Source organism: Terrapene carolina, unplaced genomic scaffold (assembly GCF_002925995.2).
Source record: "Terrapene carolina triunguis isolate 2854851 unplaced genomic scaffold, T_m_triunguis-2.0 Scaffold22, whole genome shotgun sequence".
NCBI lineage: Eukaryota > Metazoa > Chordata > Testudines > Emydidae > Terrapene > Terrapene triunguis.
This window is the reverse complement of record NW_020664373.1, coordinates 15,576,752-15,590,898: the sequence shown is the minus strand read 5'-3', so window position 1 is coordinate 15,590,898 and position 14,147 is coordinate 15,576,752. Positions and strand designations below refer to the sequence as shown.

Below are 14,147 nucleotides of genomic sequence, written 5' to 3'. Positions count from 1 at the left end.
TCTTGACAGACCTTACATGAAATATATAAAACTGAAGCAACAGCAGTCAAAAAGAAAATGGAGGCCATCTCAAAATAATTTGTGTGTGTAACAGAACAGCTAAATACCCCTGTTTGGGTACGGTACACAGGAATACCTAAGGGTGGAATGAGGCTGGGTGTATTTTAGTTTGGGCAAAATCTTAGGCATTGGGTTTTGGATCTGAATTCAGAAGCCAAAGCATCCTTGGTTCTGCGTTATGTTTTTTCTTTTTTGGATCCATGGTCTACTGGAATATGGAGCATCTTAAACTCTTCCAACTTCCCCATCTGCTTCGTAACACTGAAACCAATATAATTCAATAATGTGCTAAGTTTATCCCTTTAAATAATTTTTGCCCTGCGCCTAGGATAATGAATAGAATAGAACAGATCAACATAGAAAACAATACAGTAAACTGCCCTTGACTTTGAAAAACTTCATAAAAACAGGAGACAGAGTAAATTTAGTGATGGGGAAACCTCAGGCTTAGAGATCAGCTTGGATACTTAGCTGAAATGTCCAAACTTACAGGCAACTCCCCGAACCTGCCATGGACCTCCGTCCCTACATAATTACCCTTGCCCCAACAGGCCTAGTCACAGACTCTCTTCCTTTGTCCCTCCCAGCACCTCGTGTGTCCTCTTCATGGAAGAGGTCTGATTGCCCAAAGATGACAGGCCTACACATACCTCACAGTTGTCTCTCATTTTGAGAAATGTCATTCACTTTAGGTCCAAACTGAGTTATATTCCGTACAAATGTGGGGTCTCATTTTATTTTTGAAAATTATTTACAACAGGATTGTGAAACTGATGTTATGATGAGTTATTTACACTAAAGGAAGGAATCCCACAGCATTTATGTATGTTTCCGAAATAAATAATTTTATATGCCTCTCCTTTTGGGCCTTTGTCATATACTGCATCCTTGGGCTATGTCAGGTTGAGAAGAGAGATGGGCCTGCTCCCCTCTCTGGTATTTCAGGGACACATTCACTATCCTCCACAAGCCTGTTATGACACATGAGACTTTCTCTCTCACACACAGACCTGAGAAAAAGAGTCAAATTGGTTTCTGCTGACCCTCTTGAGCACACGAGACAGGCTCAGCCAATCAGCAAACACTAATATATGCCATGTAACCTCCCTTTCTGCCCAGGGACCAGCCCAGCTCAAAATTCAAAATGCATCACAAAACTTCCTCAAAATGTTCAGATTCTAGAAAGTTATTTTTAAAACAAAGTTGCATGCCCAACTTTGATTACATTTTTTCATGGACATGGAACATTTTTTCATGAAACATGGGAAAAAACTCCAGGAGATCAAAACCAGGTAGATTCTGACAATGTTTAATTTTGCCTCAAAGGTTGTATTCCTCAGTTGATGCCTATACCCATGCTAACTCAGCACACTGAGCCATCTCTGACATGTTTCACTTGGGACAAGGATATGTATCTGAGTACAATGTACTCTTGCTTCCTGACCTTTTATAGGGGAAAGCACAGTTCTTGCTACACTAATATTTGCCGTGGATCTCACCACAGTTCGTTAGCTATGTATTTTCTTTGCACTTGAAGAGAGCTGGGAGAACATGGCATAAAATGTTTGGGAACTATTTGTATTTTTAAATACATTCTTTTCAAATGTTAGTGCCTCCTTTGCATTTGGTTTCCTCACTGGACTGGAAGCAGAAGATCAGTCGGTAGGCGGAATGGAGGGAGGGAGAGCAGCAGTTGTTTGGGGAAGATGGGTGATCAATTATCAGTGGGTGTGGGGTAGAGGATGAATTTGTTTGGAGATCTGTGGGGACAAAGAATAGGTTGAATGGGCATGGCTGTGGGGGGGATTTATGCTCATCTAATCAAAGGACTAGAAATATTGCTTCAGGACTGATGGGGAGGGATTGCGGAATATGGATTGGAGGGCAGAGAATTTGTTAAAGTGATTGAGGGGAAAAGGATGGATTGGAAGAGGAATATGATTGGGGTAGGTAGGGAATCAATTGATTAGGGAGCAGGGAGGTGAGAGAAGCAGAAAAATCAATTGGAGACAGAATGCAGTTGATCAGATTGGATTGGAAGGGCAGAGGAGGGACTGAGGGGTTCAGAGGATGGATATTGATGAAGATGTGGGCAGAAGATGCATTGGGGCTAAGCAGGGATGGGATGGGCAGAGGACAGGCTGGGGAACTGATTAGGGGTCTGAGGAGGCAGATATTGTATTCAGAGATGTAGTAAGGGCAGAAGATGGATCAGGGTAAAGAACTGTTCAGGGCCAGAGCATTCACTGGAGAGACGAGGGGAAAGGGTATGGATTGTGGGCAGAGTAGCAATTTTAGAAGTTTAGGGGGCAGAGGATGGATTGTTGAGGCTGGGGTTTGTTGAAGTTAGATTGGGGGCTGAGCTGGTGGAGAATGGGAAAGAAATGGAAGGTGAAGTCAAGAAAGAGATGGGAGCCTAAGCAAAGGCGGAGAAAAACAGCAAAAATGATGAATACAGGGTTGAAGTGGGAGCTGGAAGACAGAACATGGAGGGACAGTAAACAGGATACAGAGAGAAGAGTGGAAGCAAGGGAAAACAAACCTCGGAAGGATAAAGGGATGTGGGAGTGAAGATTGTGGGAAAGTGAGAACAGGAATGAATGAGATGGAAGGGGAAGAGGCGGAGGGACAGAAACTTGGGGAGACACACATGGAGAGGGGAGATAAAGTTCTCCTTAGGAGAAACAGACAAGGAAGAGAGACAGGCTGATAGAGAAGGAAAGAAAGCTGAGTGAAAAGAATAAAAACAAGGGAGACAGTAAGCTTCTCATTTTTATTAATTTATGACAAAGATTGGAGGCAAAATACTCTACAAAGTCAAACATTTGTGTGTATTGTACCTTTAAATGTGGAATGAAGGAAATTTGAGAGCGCTGTTCAGGAACTTGGTATGGGACACTAATGTTTCTGTATGTAAAACTAATGCTGACAGAGGGTTTTAAAAGTATATATTAATATTTTTTGTGTCTGATGGAGAATATGATGAGTGCTTTTAGAGCCTGGGATATTTTTGAGCATGGTTACATTTTAACAGAATGCAGTTCACCACTAAGTAGTTTACTTCAGAGTTCCAGAGAAATGGCAGGTAGACTACAGATGCTCCCCGGATTACACAAGACCCAACTTACGCAAATTCGCATTTACGGAAAAAGTTCCATAAGCCAGAAATAGGATTTTTGAGTTACAGAAATTTTTGTGTAACGTACGGGTATACATTTCCGACTTACGCAAAATTCGAGTTACACAAGGCTTTCTGGAACGGAACGATTGCGTAAGTCAGGGGGCGTCTGTACTTGTTTGTTCAAATCTTAGTCTAAAATCTTCCAAAGTGCAGGAAATTGCACATGCTATTTCAAGCTATGCTTGGAAGGGCCACCTGAACCTCTTCACATTTTTCTTGCCACTCCATAGTCTCCCTGGTTTTGTTTAGTTACACACAGGCTTGAGCATCTTTAGACCTTTAGAGTCCCTTTCATTTCCATTTTTTGCTTTCGCATTCTGTCCTTGTCCCTCTCTCCTTCAAACACAGCCAATTCCTACCCTGCTTTTTTAACCCCACATTTCCCTTCTCCTGATCACAATGCTCACGTCAATCTGGCCATCAACATAATTCCCTATCTTCCTTTTCTTGACTTCATATAGCCCCTTGTCCCATCTCTATCTGCTTCTTCCAGATGTCAATGAGCCCACAGACTTTCCAACTCCTTCTCTTCTAGTCCAAACCTTACCTGGCTGATATTCAAGAAAAGGGTCTCTGGTCTGACATTTTGTTTTATGGGTTCTGTCTGGTCACTCTGCTAAAATTTCACGTTTTAGGCCTTTAGCTGCCATGTGAACTACCTTCTCCTCTGAACCTAAGGAAGTTTGAGAAGTTGCATATTTTGAAGATTGCTGCTGGCTCAGCAGAGATTCCTCAACTTGCTGAGACTGCAAAGAATGTTTTGACAAAGTAAAGAGGCTTGTAGAGGAGTGTGAGTGTTGGCACTGCACTTATCTGTATTTTATCAAACTTAGCAAAATGTTTGATCAGTTTACGGATGGCTGAAAGTTCAGGCCATTTTTATTTCTGATGAACTGTTTTTTCCATGCCTATTTTAATGCGTTAGTGCACTTTTAAATCAGAAGCTAAATATAAGCCAGTGGAACATTTACTGCATCTTTCCCCATATTTGGCAATGTCTGACATCCCACAATTATTTTACATGGATGCTTCTTTCAGTGAATGTGGTCGTTTGAAAGAGCTGAATCTTCTTGAACAAACTGTACAGTTTTTCAAAAGGAATAACAGACTCCCTTTTTGAAATAGAAAGACCAACACTGAAAATTTAATTTCAGTTGTCTAAGATCAATGTGTCATTATAGCTGTATGATATAACATGTCGACTGTCTCATGAGCACAGCTTATTTTTAAATGGTTTGATATGTAACACACAATGCTTTTGAGGAAGTGGATATACTTTTAAGGATCAGGAATCATTAAATGACACTTACTAGATATGGTGATCCATGGTATTTCGATACAACACTTTGGCCTGGGTCCAGATAACAAACACCCCAAAACTTTGGTTGGGGAAGCTATGGTGAATCAAAATCTGGATCTCTGCTTTGCAGTTCATGCCCACCTATATAATTTGTTTAATATAATAATGAAGAATTTGATTTGTCATTACGTACTTCTGGAGTTTAAAAGTGTATAGGCCCTGATTTAGCAAAGTATTATTCAAGTATCTAACTTTAAGTATTTAAATAATTCTATTCCTGTTTATCAAAGCATTTATGCCCATACTTAAGTGTGCTGATGATTTAGGACCATAATGTTTAAATTATTCAGCGATATTCTGCTCCCACTTACATTCAGGCAAGTCATGGAAGCCACTGGGGTTGCACAGACGTAACAGATCAGAATTTGGTTCATTGATTTTTTTTTAAGAATTTTTTTTTGCAAGGAACACCTTTAAGAACATAAGAATGGCCATACTGGGTCAGACCAAAGGTCCATCTAGCCCTGTATTCTGTCTTCCGACAGTGGCCAATGCCAGGTGTCCCAGAGGGAATGAACAGAACAGGTAATCATCAAGTGATCCATCCCCTGTCGCTCATTCCCAGCTTCTGGCAAACAGAGGCTAGGGACACCATCCCTACCCATCCTGGCGAATAGCCATTGATGGAACTATCCTCCATGAATTTATCTAGTTCTTTTTTGAACCCTGTTATAATCTTGGCCTTCACAACATCCTCTGGCAAGGAGTTCCACAGGCTCACTGTGCGTTGTGTAAAAAAATATTTCATTTTGTTTGTTTTAAACCTGCTGCCTATTAATTTCATTTGGTGGCCCCTAGTTCTTGTGTTATGAGAAGGAGTAAGTAACACTTTCTTATTTACTTTCTCCACACCAGTCATGATTTTATAGATCTCTATCATATCCCCACTTAGTTGTCTCTTTTCCAAGCTGAAAAGTCCCAGTTTTATTAATCTCTCCTCATACAGCAGCCATTTCATACCCCTAATATTTTTTGTTGCCCTTTTCTGAACCTTTTCCAATTCCAATATATCTTTTTTGAGATGGGGCGACCACATCTGCACACAGTATTCAAGATGTGGCCGTACCATGGATTTATATAGAGGCAATATGATATTTTCTGTCTTATTATCTATCCCTTTCCTAATGATTCCCAACATTCTGTTAGCTTTTTTGACTGCCACTGCACATTGAGTGGATGTTTTCAGAGAACTATCCATAATGACTCCAAGAACTTTTTCTTGAGTGGTAACAGCTAATTTAGACCCCATCATTTTATACATATAGTTGGGATTATGTTTTCCAAAGTGCATTACTTTGCATTTATCAACACTGAATTTCATCTGCCATTTTGTTGTCCAGTCACCCAGTTTTGAGATCCTCTTGTAGCTCTTCACAGTCTGCCTGGGGCTTAACTATCTTGAGTAGTTTTGTATCATCTGCAAATTTTGCCACCTCACTGTTTACCCCTTTTTCCAGATCATGCATGAATATGTTAAATAGGACTGGGCACAGTACAGACCCCTGGGGGACACCACTATTTATCTCTCTCCAGTCTGAAAACTGACCATTTATTTCTACCCTTTGTTTCCTATCTTTTAACCAGTTACCAATCCATGAGAGAACCTTCCCTCTTATCCCATGATTGCTTACTTTGCTTAAGAGCCTGGTGAGGGACCTTGTAAAAGGCTTTCTGAAAATCTAAGTACACTATATCCACTGGATTCCCCATTGTCCACATGCTTGTAGACCCCCTCAAAGAATTATAGTAGATTGGTGAGGCATGAGTTCCCTTTACAAATACCATGTTGACTCTTGCCCAACAAATTATGTTCATCTATGTGTCTGACAATTTTGTTCTTTACTATAGTTTCAACCAGTTTGCCTGGTACTGAAGTCAGGCTTACTGCCCTGTAATTGCTGTGGTCACCTCTGGAGCCCTTTTTAAAAATTGGTGTCACATTAGCTATCCTCTAGTCATTTGGTACAGAAGCAGATTTAAATGATAGGTTACAGACTACAGTTAGTAGTTCTGCAATTTCACATTTGAGTTCCTTCAGAACTCTTGGGTGAATACCATCTGGTCCTGGTGACTTATTACTGTTTAGTTTATCAATTTGTTCCAAAACCTCCTCTAATGACACCTCAATCTGGGACAGTTCCTCAGATTTGTCACCTAAAAAAAAATGGCTCAGGTTTGGGAATCTCCCTCACATACTCAACTGTGAAGACTGATGCAAAGAATTCATTTAGTATCTCTGCAATGGACTTATCGTCCTTGAGTGCTCCTTTAGCATCTTGATCGTCCAGTGGCTCCACTGGTTGTTTAGCAGGCTTCCTGCTTCTGATGTACTTAAACATGTTTTTGGTATTACTTTTTGAGTCTTTGGCTAGCTGTACTTCAAATTCTTTTTTGACCTTCCTAATTATATTTTTATACTTCATTTGCCAGAGTTTATACTCCTTTCTATTTTCCTCACTAGGATTTAACTTCTACTTTTTAAAGGATGCCTTTTTGCCGCTCACTGCTTCTTTTACTTTGTTGTTTAGCCACAGTGGCTCTTTTTTGATTCTCTTACTATGTTTTTTAATTTGGGGTGTACATTTAGGTCGAGACTCTATTATGGCATCTTTCCATGCAGCTTGCAGGGATTTCACTTTTGGCGCTGTACCTTTTAACTTCTGTTTCACTAACCTCCTCATTTTTGTGTCGTTCCCCTTTCTGAAATTAAATGCTACAGTGTTGGGCTGCTGTGGTGTTTTCCCCACCACAGGGATGTTAAATTTAATTATATTATGGTCACTATTACCAAGCGGTCCAACTATATTCACTTCTTGGACCTGATCCTGTGCTCCACTTAGGACTAAATCAAGAATTGCCTCTCCTGTTGTGGGTTCCAGGACTGGCTGCTCCAAGAAGCAGTCATTTAACTAAGAGCTGTGCAAAATGTTCACAGTGAAAACAAAGATTGTTGCAAAAATTCCCATATTTAGCTCAATGGCTGAGACAGCACCTCGTCAGTGCCGTATAAGATTCCAATCTTTGCAGCTCTTCCTGTCCTCCCTGTCCCTAAAACCTCATTTGTATATGGTGAGAGTAGAACCCTGCCCTTTTGGGACCAGGTGGAGAGGCTCCTTCTGTACTTCTGACTAGTGCTGAATCTCACTGAATAGCACATCTCAGAAGCCTGAATGACTTTATTTGATTTCTGCTTTGTTTTAATAAGCAATTGATGAATCCTAATTGTGGTAAAGAAGCCTGTCTACAACATAAAAGCCATCACCACAATCAAGACTTAGTGAGGCAAAGAATTCAATAAATACAGAAACTGAAGCTACCTTTTCTGCGCTACAGATTGTTCACTGTAGGAGGGGATTGAGGCCGACACGAGGTAAATAATTAAGAGGAGGATCTGTCAATAATCTATTAAAAATAGTACACAATTAATTGAATACTATGTTTTGCAAATATATTTCCTGAATTATCAGTAAAAACAATGAGGAATCCTTGTGGCACCTTAGAAGGCAACTCCCATCTTTTCATGTGCTGTATTTTTATACCTGCCTACTGTATTTTCCACTCCATGCATCTGATGAAGTGGGTTATAGCCCACAAAAGCTTATGCCCAAATAAATGTGTTAGTCTCTAAGGTGCCACTGGACTCCTCGTTGTTTTTGCTGATACAGACTAACATGGCTACTACTCGGAAACCTAAATTATCAGTGTGGCTGTATGTAACTGGGAAAATCATCTAAAAACATTCAGTGAATAACTGGACAAATATTGTGAAATGTTATGAATAAATTATTTGAGAAATATTATTTGACCAGCTGTAGTTGATCACAGTGGTGGCATAGTGGCAGCTGTGTAAGATCAGGATTTGAATCAGGAATAAGTATTTTTTTCTGTCAACTTTTTGCTTGTAGTCATGAGATCATAGATTCATAGATTCCAAGGCCAAAAGGGAACACTGTGATCATCTAGTCTGACCTTCTGTATATCACAGAAGGCCACAGAACTTCCCCAAAATAATTCTTAGAGTAGATCTTTTAGAAAAAACATCCAATCTTGATTTAAAAACTGTCAGTGATGGAGAATACACCATGACCCTTGGTAAATTGTTCCAATGGTTAATTTCCTCACTGCTAAAAAATTGTACCTTATTTCCAGTCTGAATTTCTCTAGCTTCAATTTCCAGTCACTGGATCGTGTTACACCTTTCTCTGCTAGACTGAAGATCCCATTATGAAATATTTTTTCTCCATGTAGATACTTAGAGACTGTAATCAAGTCACCCCTTAGCCTTCTTTCTCTTCGTTCAACTAAATTGATTGAGCTCTTTCAGTCTATCACTATAAGGCACGTTTTCTAATCCTTTAATCATTCTCGTGGCTCTCTGAAACCCTCTCTAATTTCTCAACATCTTTCTTGAATTGTAGGCACCAGAACTAGACACAGTATTCCACCAGAGCCAAATACAGTGGCAAAATAACCTCTCTACTCCTACTTGAGATTTCCCTGTTTATGCATCCCAGGATCGCGCTAGCTCTTTTGGCCACTGTTACTGTGGGAACCCATGTTCAGCTAAGAAAACATGGGTAAGTAGTAGATACCACACTAAACCACAGACCAGAAATCCTATATTCTCTGAAGGTCAGTAAATCTAGGGTCTGATCTAGTCCTTGTTGAAGTTAAATGAGAGTATCTCCATTGACTACAATCAATGTTAGATTGCACCTCTAGCTTTCAGTTACCTAGTGGGAGACTTTATTTTTTAAATGTATATATGTGAAATATTTGTTGAAATCTGTGCAGAATCTTTCTATGTCCTGCTTCACTTTGCTGTCAAAAGAAAAAAAAAAAAACGTGTTTCCAATTGTCCACTTGATTAAACCAGTTCTCATTAAAAAATGTACATCTGTCCTTCATGTCCATGTCTGATTTTCAAGAGTTTATATTAATCCATGCAAAGCATATGGAGGATTCAAGTGAAATGGGCTATTAGGTTCTGGCAGTTATTTAAAGTTTAATTACTTGCTAGAAACTCACTCCTAAAAAAATAGTAATACACTTGAATTAAAAAATAATTTTGGTCTATAGTGTTTGGCAATCAAAGGAGATCTAGAGTTAAACTATATTAGCTCACCCACCTTATCTTTCAAATATCCTGCAACCAACTCGGCTACAAAAACACTGCATTCAAACTTACCATAGTTAACTTTGTGCCCCCTCCCCCGACCCCCATAAGAAGTGCAGAGCGCAGCATATTCATTTGCCAATGAATTAAAAATGTGAAAGGCTGTCTTTAAGCAGTGTGAGTTTTGATCCCTTAATCTAGCTAACATTTTATATTTCAAAGTCACTCCATGCAAAATACTTTCATTTCTATGGATGGACTTTTAGATTTAATTTCTGCAGTGAATATTCTCTTTATAACACACACAGAAAAACAGGATATTTTGCATAATCTCCTTAGTTTGATCAAGGCATTTTTAGATTACATAAAGTAAAATATAAGAAAACAAGGCAGATGGCTAGCCTCCCTTTGATTGAAAATTCCTGCAAGATATTTCCTTTTGATCATGTTACATTTTATTTTAATTTTTTGGATGTGATTTGAAAATCAGAATTACATGCTGCCTCTGATGTGACGTTTGAGGGTCTGCTTTCTGTTTACTTACTTTCCACTACGTATATTCTGCACCTAAATGGCTGCTTTATAAAATGTAACATCCTTTTAATTAAACATGTCAGGAGCACAAGTATATTATATGCAGATCATAGTGAGCCTAGTTTTGAATATAAAACAAACCTACTGAAACATGTAACATCACTACATGATGTGACTTAGTAATTGGAGATCCACTTGTGCTGAAAATGTGTAGTACTGCACACTGATTTTCAGCTGGGAAAACTGTTATCAAATCAATGCATGAGGTATTCTTCACAAATGAATAATGTTGTGAACAAGGACATGTCAGACACCTGCAGTGTACAGAGTTTTTCTACCATTCATGAACTAAACGCAAAAGCAAACGGAATGAGCTTTCCAGCTATCTTTTTATGCACACTAGTGAAGTCCTCTGCCTGCTTTGATACAGTGCCAAGTTTCCCCAAAAATGTGCCTAATCAAAAGCCCCCGGAAGTCAATAGAAGTCTTTCCACTGACTTCAGATCAGGTACAATCTGACTCTCCTTGTCTTGATACCCAAAAAATTATGGTGGGTGAGTGGAGTATAAAAATAGAGACAGACAGAAATCCCGGTGGTAATGCCACCAACCCCCGGGTCTGCACAGGACAGTCTTCATAGTCTGTCAATACTTCAATCATTTGCAGGGCTTGATGCTGAATGGTGTGAGCTGGCCTGGTCAGCAAGTGCCAGAGCTCTGCAACTTAGCAGTGCATATTGCTACTTAAACTGTCTTGGCAAATTCATTTTTCAAGTGAAATGCCACAAAGAAACTGCCTACTACTGCATTTATTCCCTAAACAGACTGATTAAAATATAAGCCCATGATAAAACAACAGTGTGTACTCAAGGGAAGTACAGTTATTGTTCTGTAAATGAAAAGTGCCCCTTTTATTTACCAAGGCAGCTGATATTTTAATTTCACAAAAGGGACCTGTGCAAAGGTTTCCTTATAAAGCTGAGTACCAAAAAACATAATCAAATTTCCACAGAGAAGCTGCTATTGGGTTTCCCTCTCTTGCATAACATACTTCACTAGCACAAACTTGTCTCTATCTACCACATGAGCAGAATGTCATACCAAATGGTGCTACAGAACAATCAAGTCCCTGTGGAGTTTTTTTAATGTCCATAAGCATTATTATTACAAATACCAGATGAATTCATGATGAGGATAAGTACACTGCAGTTTCACAGTGAATGGGTACGGGGATTCATGCAGTGATGCTTGGCTTCTTTTCTGCTGCCCATGAAATACGTCAAAGAACCAGAAACCCCCACAAAAAAATAGAATGAGATAATTACCTAACATGATGAAGGGAATTCCCAGGAAGGTGGAATTGTATTTCCCACCAGTCAGATTGATGATTCCAGCTGCAGTCAGAGTGGCTAAGCTCACCGTTAACAACCCTAAAAGGCCAAGCCAAGGTTTGCTGCGGACACAATCCTGCATAGAACAGCAGAGTATGGCCAAAGTGACCACAAGGACCAGGCCTGTGGTCAGGTAACGTTCTGACACCCTGCTTGTCTTCTGGAAATCCTCCCTCAGCGAAGACGAAGTGAAGGGATACATTTTGACTTTCCTGTTGGATTTCTGGAAAAGTTCGACAGTGTCACAAAAGATGGATTCCCACTTTTCTGCTACCATGTCATTCAGAGAGTTGATCGCCTGCAAGTAGTAGGTGAGCTGGATGGCTTCTGCAGACTTCACCCGATCTTTGCTGTGCACGGTAACCCCGCCAAGCTGGTGCCCGTTATACGCTTCCCTGCCATCCTTTAAGTGAGTGATTGGATATGTGATAACAAAATTAGTTCGATTAGAAGATCGAGCAGACTTTAGCTCCTCCAGTACATGCACTATGTCATCCACTATGCAAGTCTTGTCATTATTCAGGATACATATATGGGCAAATGTGTAATTGAAACCAGGTCTTTGTACTTGGATCCTGGTCACAGCTGAGTGTAACTGTAAGGGGGAGAAAAATCACACACATTATTCATCAGTTAATTGTGCACCATAGCAGGTAGAATGCCAGCAGCTTTGTCATCTCAGTCCATTTCCTATTTAATCTCTGCAAAAAAAACACAACATTTCTAATTGCTACAATATTAATAGTAAGCACATTATAAAAATGCAAAACATGCATTAAAGTACTGATATTTCCCCCCAATGTCCTTTACTCATAACTCAATTATGTTTTGACTTCTATAAATGCTAGGTGCACCTGCTGTTCACCCTCTCCCAAAACAAAATATCATTCCAATAAACCAGAATGCTTCATTTCCAAGTGAAGCAAAAGGGACAGCTACAGACCAACCACATGATGGCAATGTAATAATAATCAGGATTGCTAAATGACCACTGCATCAGACAACTATCAGGAATGCAGTACAGAAAAGCAACATGATGGGTCATTTCAATGTGCCACTAGGGTGAGGTGTAGTAGGCCCTGTTGATTGGTAGTGGGAGGGTTAACCCTTTCTCAGGACAAAGGAAAGATCACAGCTGCATGTCCTAAGTGCCAGGATTGTCAGGATAGCATGACCAAGCTATCTGGCATTAATTAACTAGTAGTCCTATCCACCCAAACTACAGCAAAGAGTTGAGATGATAAGGGAGGCTAAAAACAGAAGTTAGAGCCTCCTGGAAGAACATATTAGCTGGCAAAACCTTTTATTTTAGGAGTTGCTGGTTGGGGCCTGCTATCATTACAGTTGTATCCCAGCTCCTTTTCAGAGGTGCTTGTATCCTTCTGAAGCGTACGGTTTAGGCTGAAAGTGTCCATGGTTAATCTCTGACCAAAAGTGAAAATGTGAGCAAAAAAGGGCTGTTATTTTTGAAAGAGGAAAAGAGTGGAAAAATTGCACTGTCCTCATGGGAAAAATAAAATAAAATCTTGTGACTTCTTTTGAACCAGCTTCCAGCTAAAACAGGTGCAGTTAGAAGGTTGAAATTTGGTAGGGGAATAGCCTTAAGTATAGTGAAGGCCCATTCAGTATTCTGGTGAAAAAATGGTTTAACTTGGCCGTGTTAGGACGCTTTGCAAACTATATTGTTTATTTTGCATATGGTTCCCTGATAAGCTTATAGAGCCAGATCCTCAGCACCAGTGAAGTCCTCTTTGTGCTGCTGTAGTGGTGTAAAGGGTACTTAAACCTGCCTTAAGGAGGCAAGATTCCATGAAAAGCCAGCCGTACGATAGCCACTCTTTACACAGGGTATGGGAGTGGCTTGGGCTAGAATGTCATATACTCTGACAATCCTGGCTGACAGAGCCACCCTTTGAGGGCCATCATCGGCTGGTGCAAGTTAGAAAAGTGCTGAGGCTGCTCTAACTTGCACCAGGAGCTGGCTTGGCCTTTGGCAGCTGCCAAAATCAGAAAGGTAGAAAGGTGTCCTTCCCTTCCTTTCCTGGTGCACTGCTCCGGCTCACTGGGGATCTAGCTCAAAGTGCTACACTCCATAGGCCCCTGAATTACTCTGAAATGATCAAACCTGGAATCTGGTCAAAGGGACCCCTTGGCTTCTTGAAGTGTAGGGTAGTAAACATGGGGCTGGGAGCCAGAATATCTCAAGTTCAATTTTCATCCCTTTTTCTGACTGGTTTTAATAATTCAATATACTTCCCAATCCCTGTTTTGTGAAGGGTCACAACACTCCTTGCATGAGGCCAACAATATCTTTATTGACATTTTTCAGATGGGTGAATCGAGGCACAAAGCTGACTTAACTTGACCAGGATCACTTGGTGTGTGGCAGAGCTGTGAACAGAACCAGATTATAGATCCATGTCTCATTCATTCGAGTACAGTTCCTCTCAGAAAAAAAGGATCCAGTCTTGTGTGGGTATAGCCTATAAAAGCTGTCTACTCATGC

At 40.1% G+C, this 14,147-nt stretch overlaps 1 protein-coding gene across 2 annotated transcripts in view; it reads right to left on the bottom strand.

Annotated features, from left to right (window-relative positions):
* LOC113406039 (patched domain-containing protein 1) overlaps nucleotides 1–14,147 on the bottom strand; it is a 42,810-nt gene that overhangs the window by 15,702 nt on the left and 12,961 nt on the right. Inside the window, exon 2 of one of the 2 annotated variants that reach the window (XM_026648181.1) lies at nucleotides 11,576–12,236. In XM_026648181.1, coding sequence (XP_026503966.1) covers nucleotides 11,576–12,236 — 661 coding nt within the window. The remainder of the gene's footprint in view (nucleotides 1–11,575; nucleotides 12,237–14,147) is intronic. The other variant, XM_026648185.1, reaches the window with a different exon arrangement.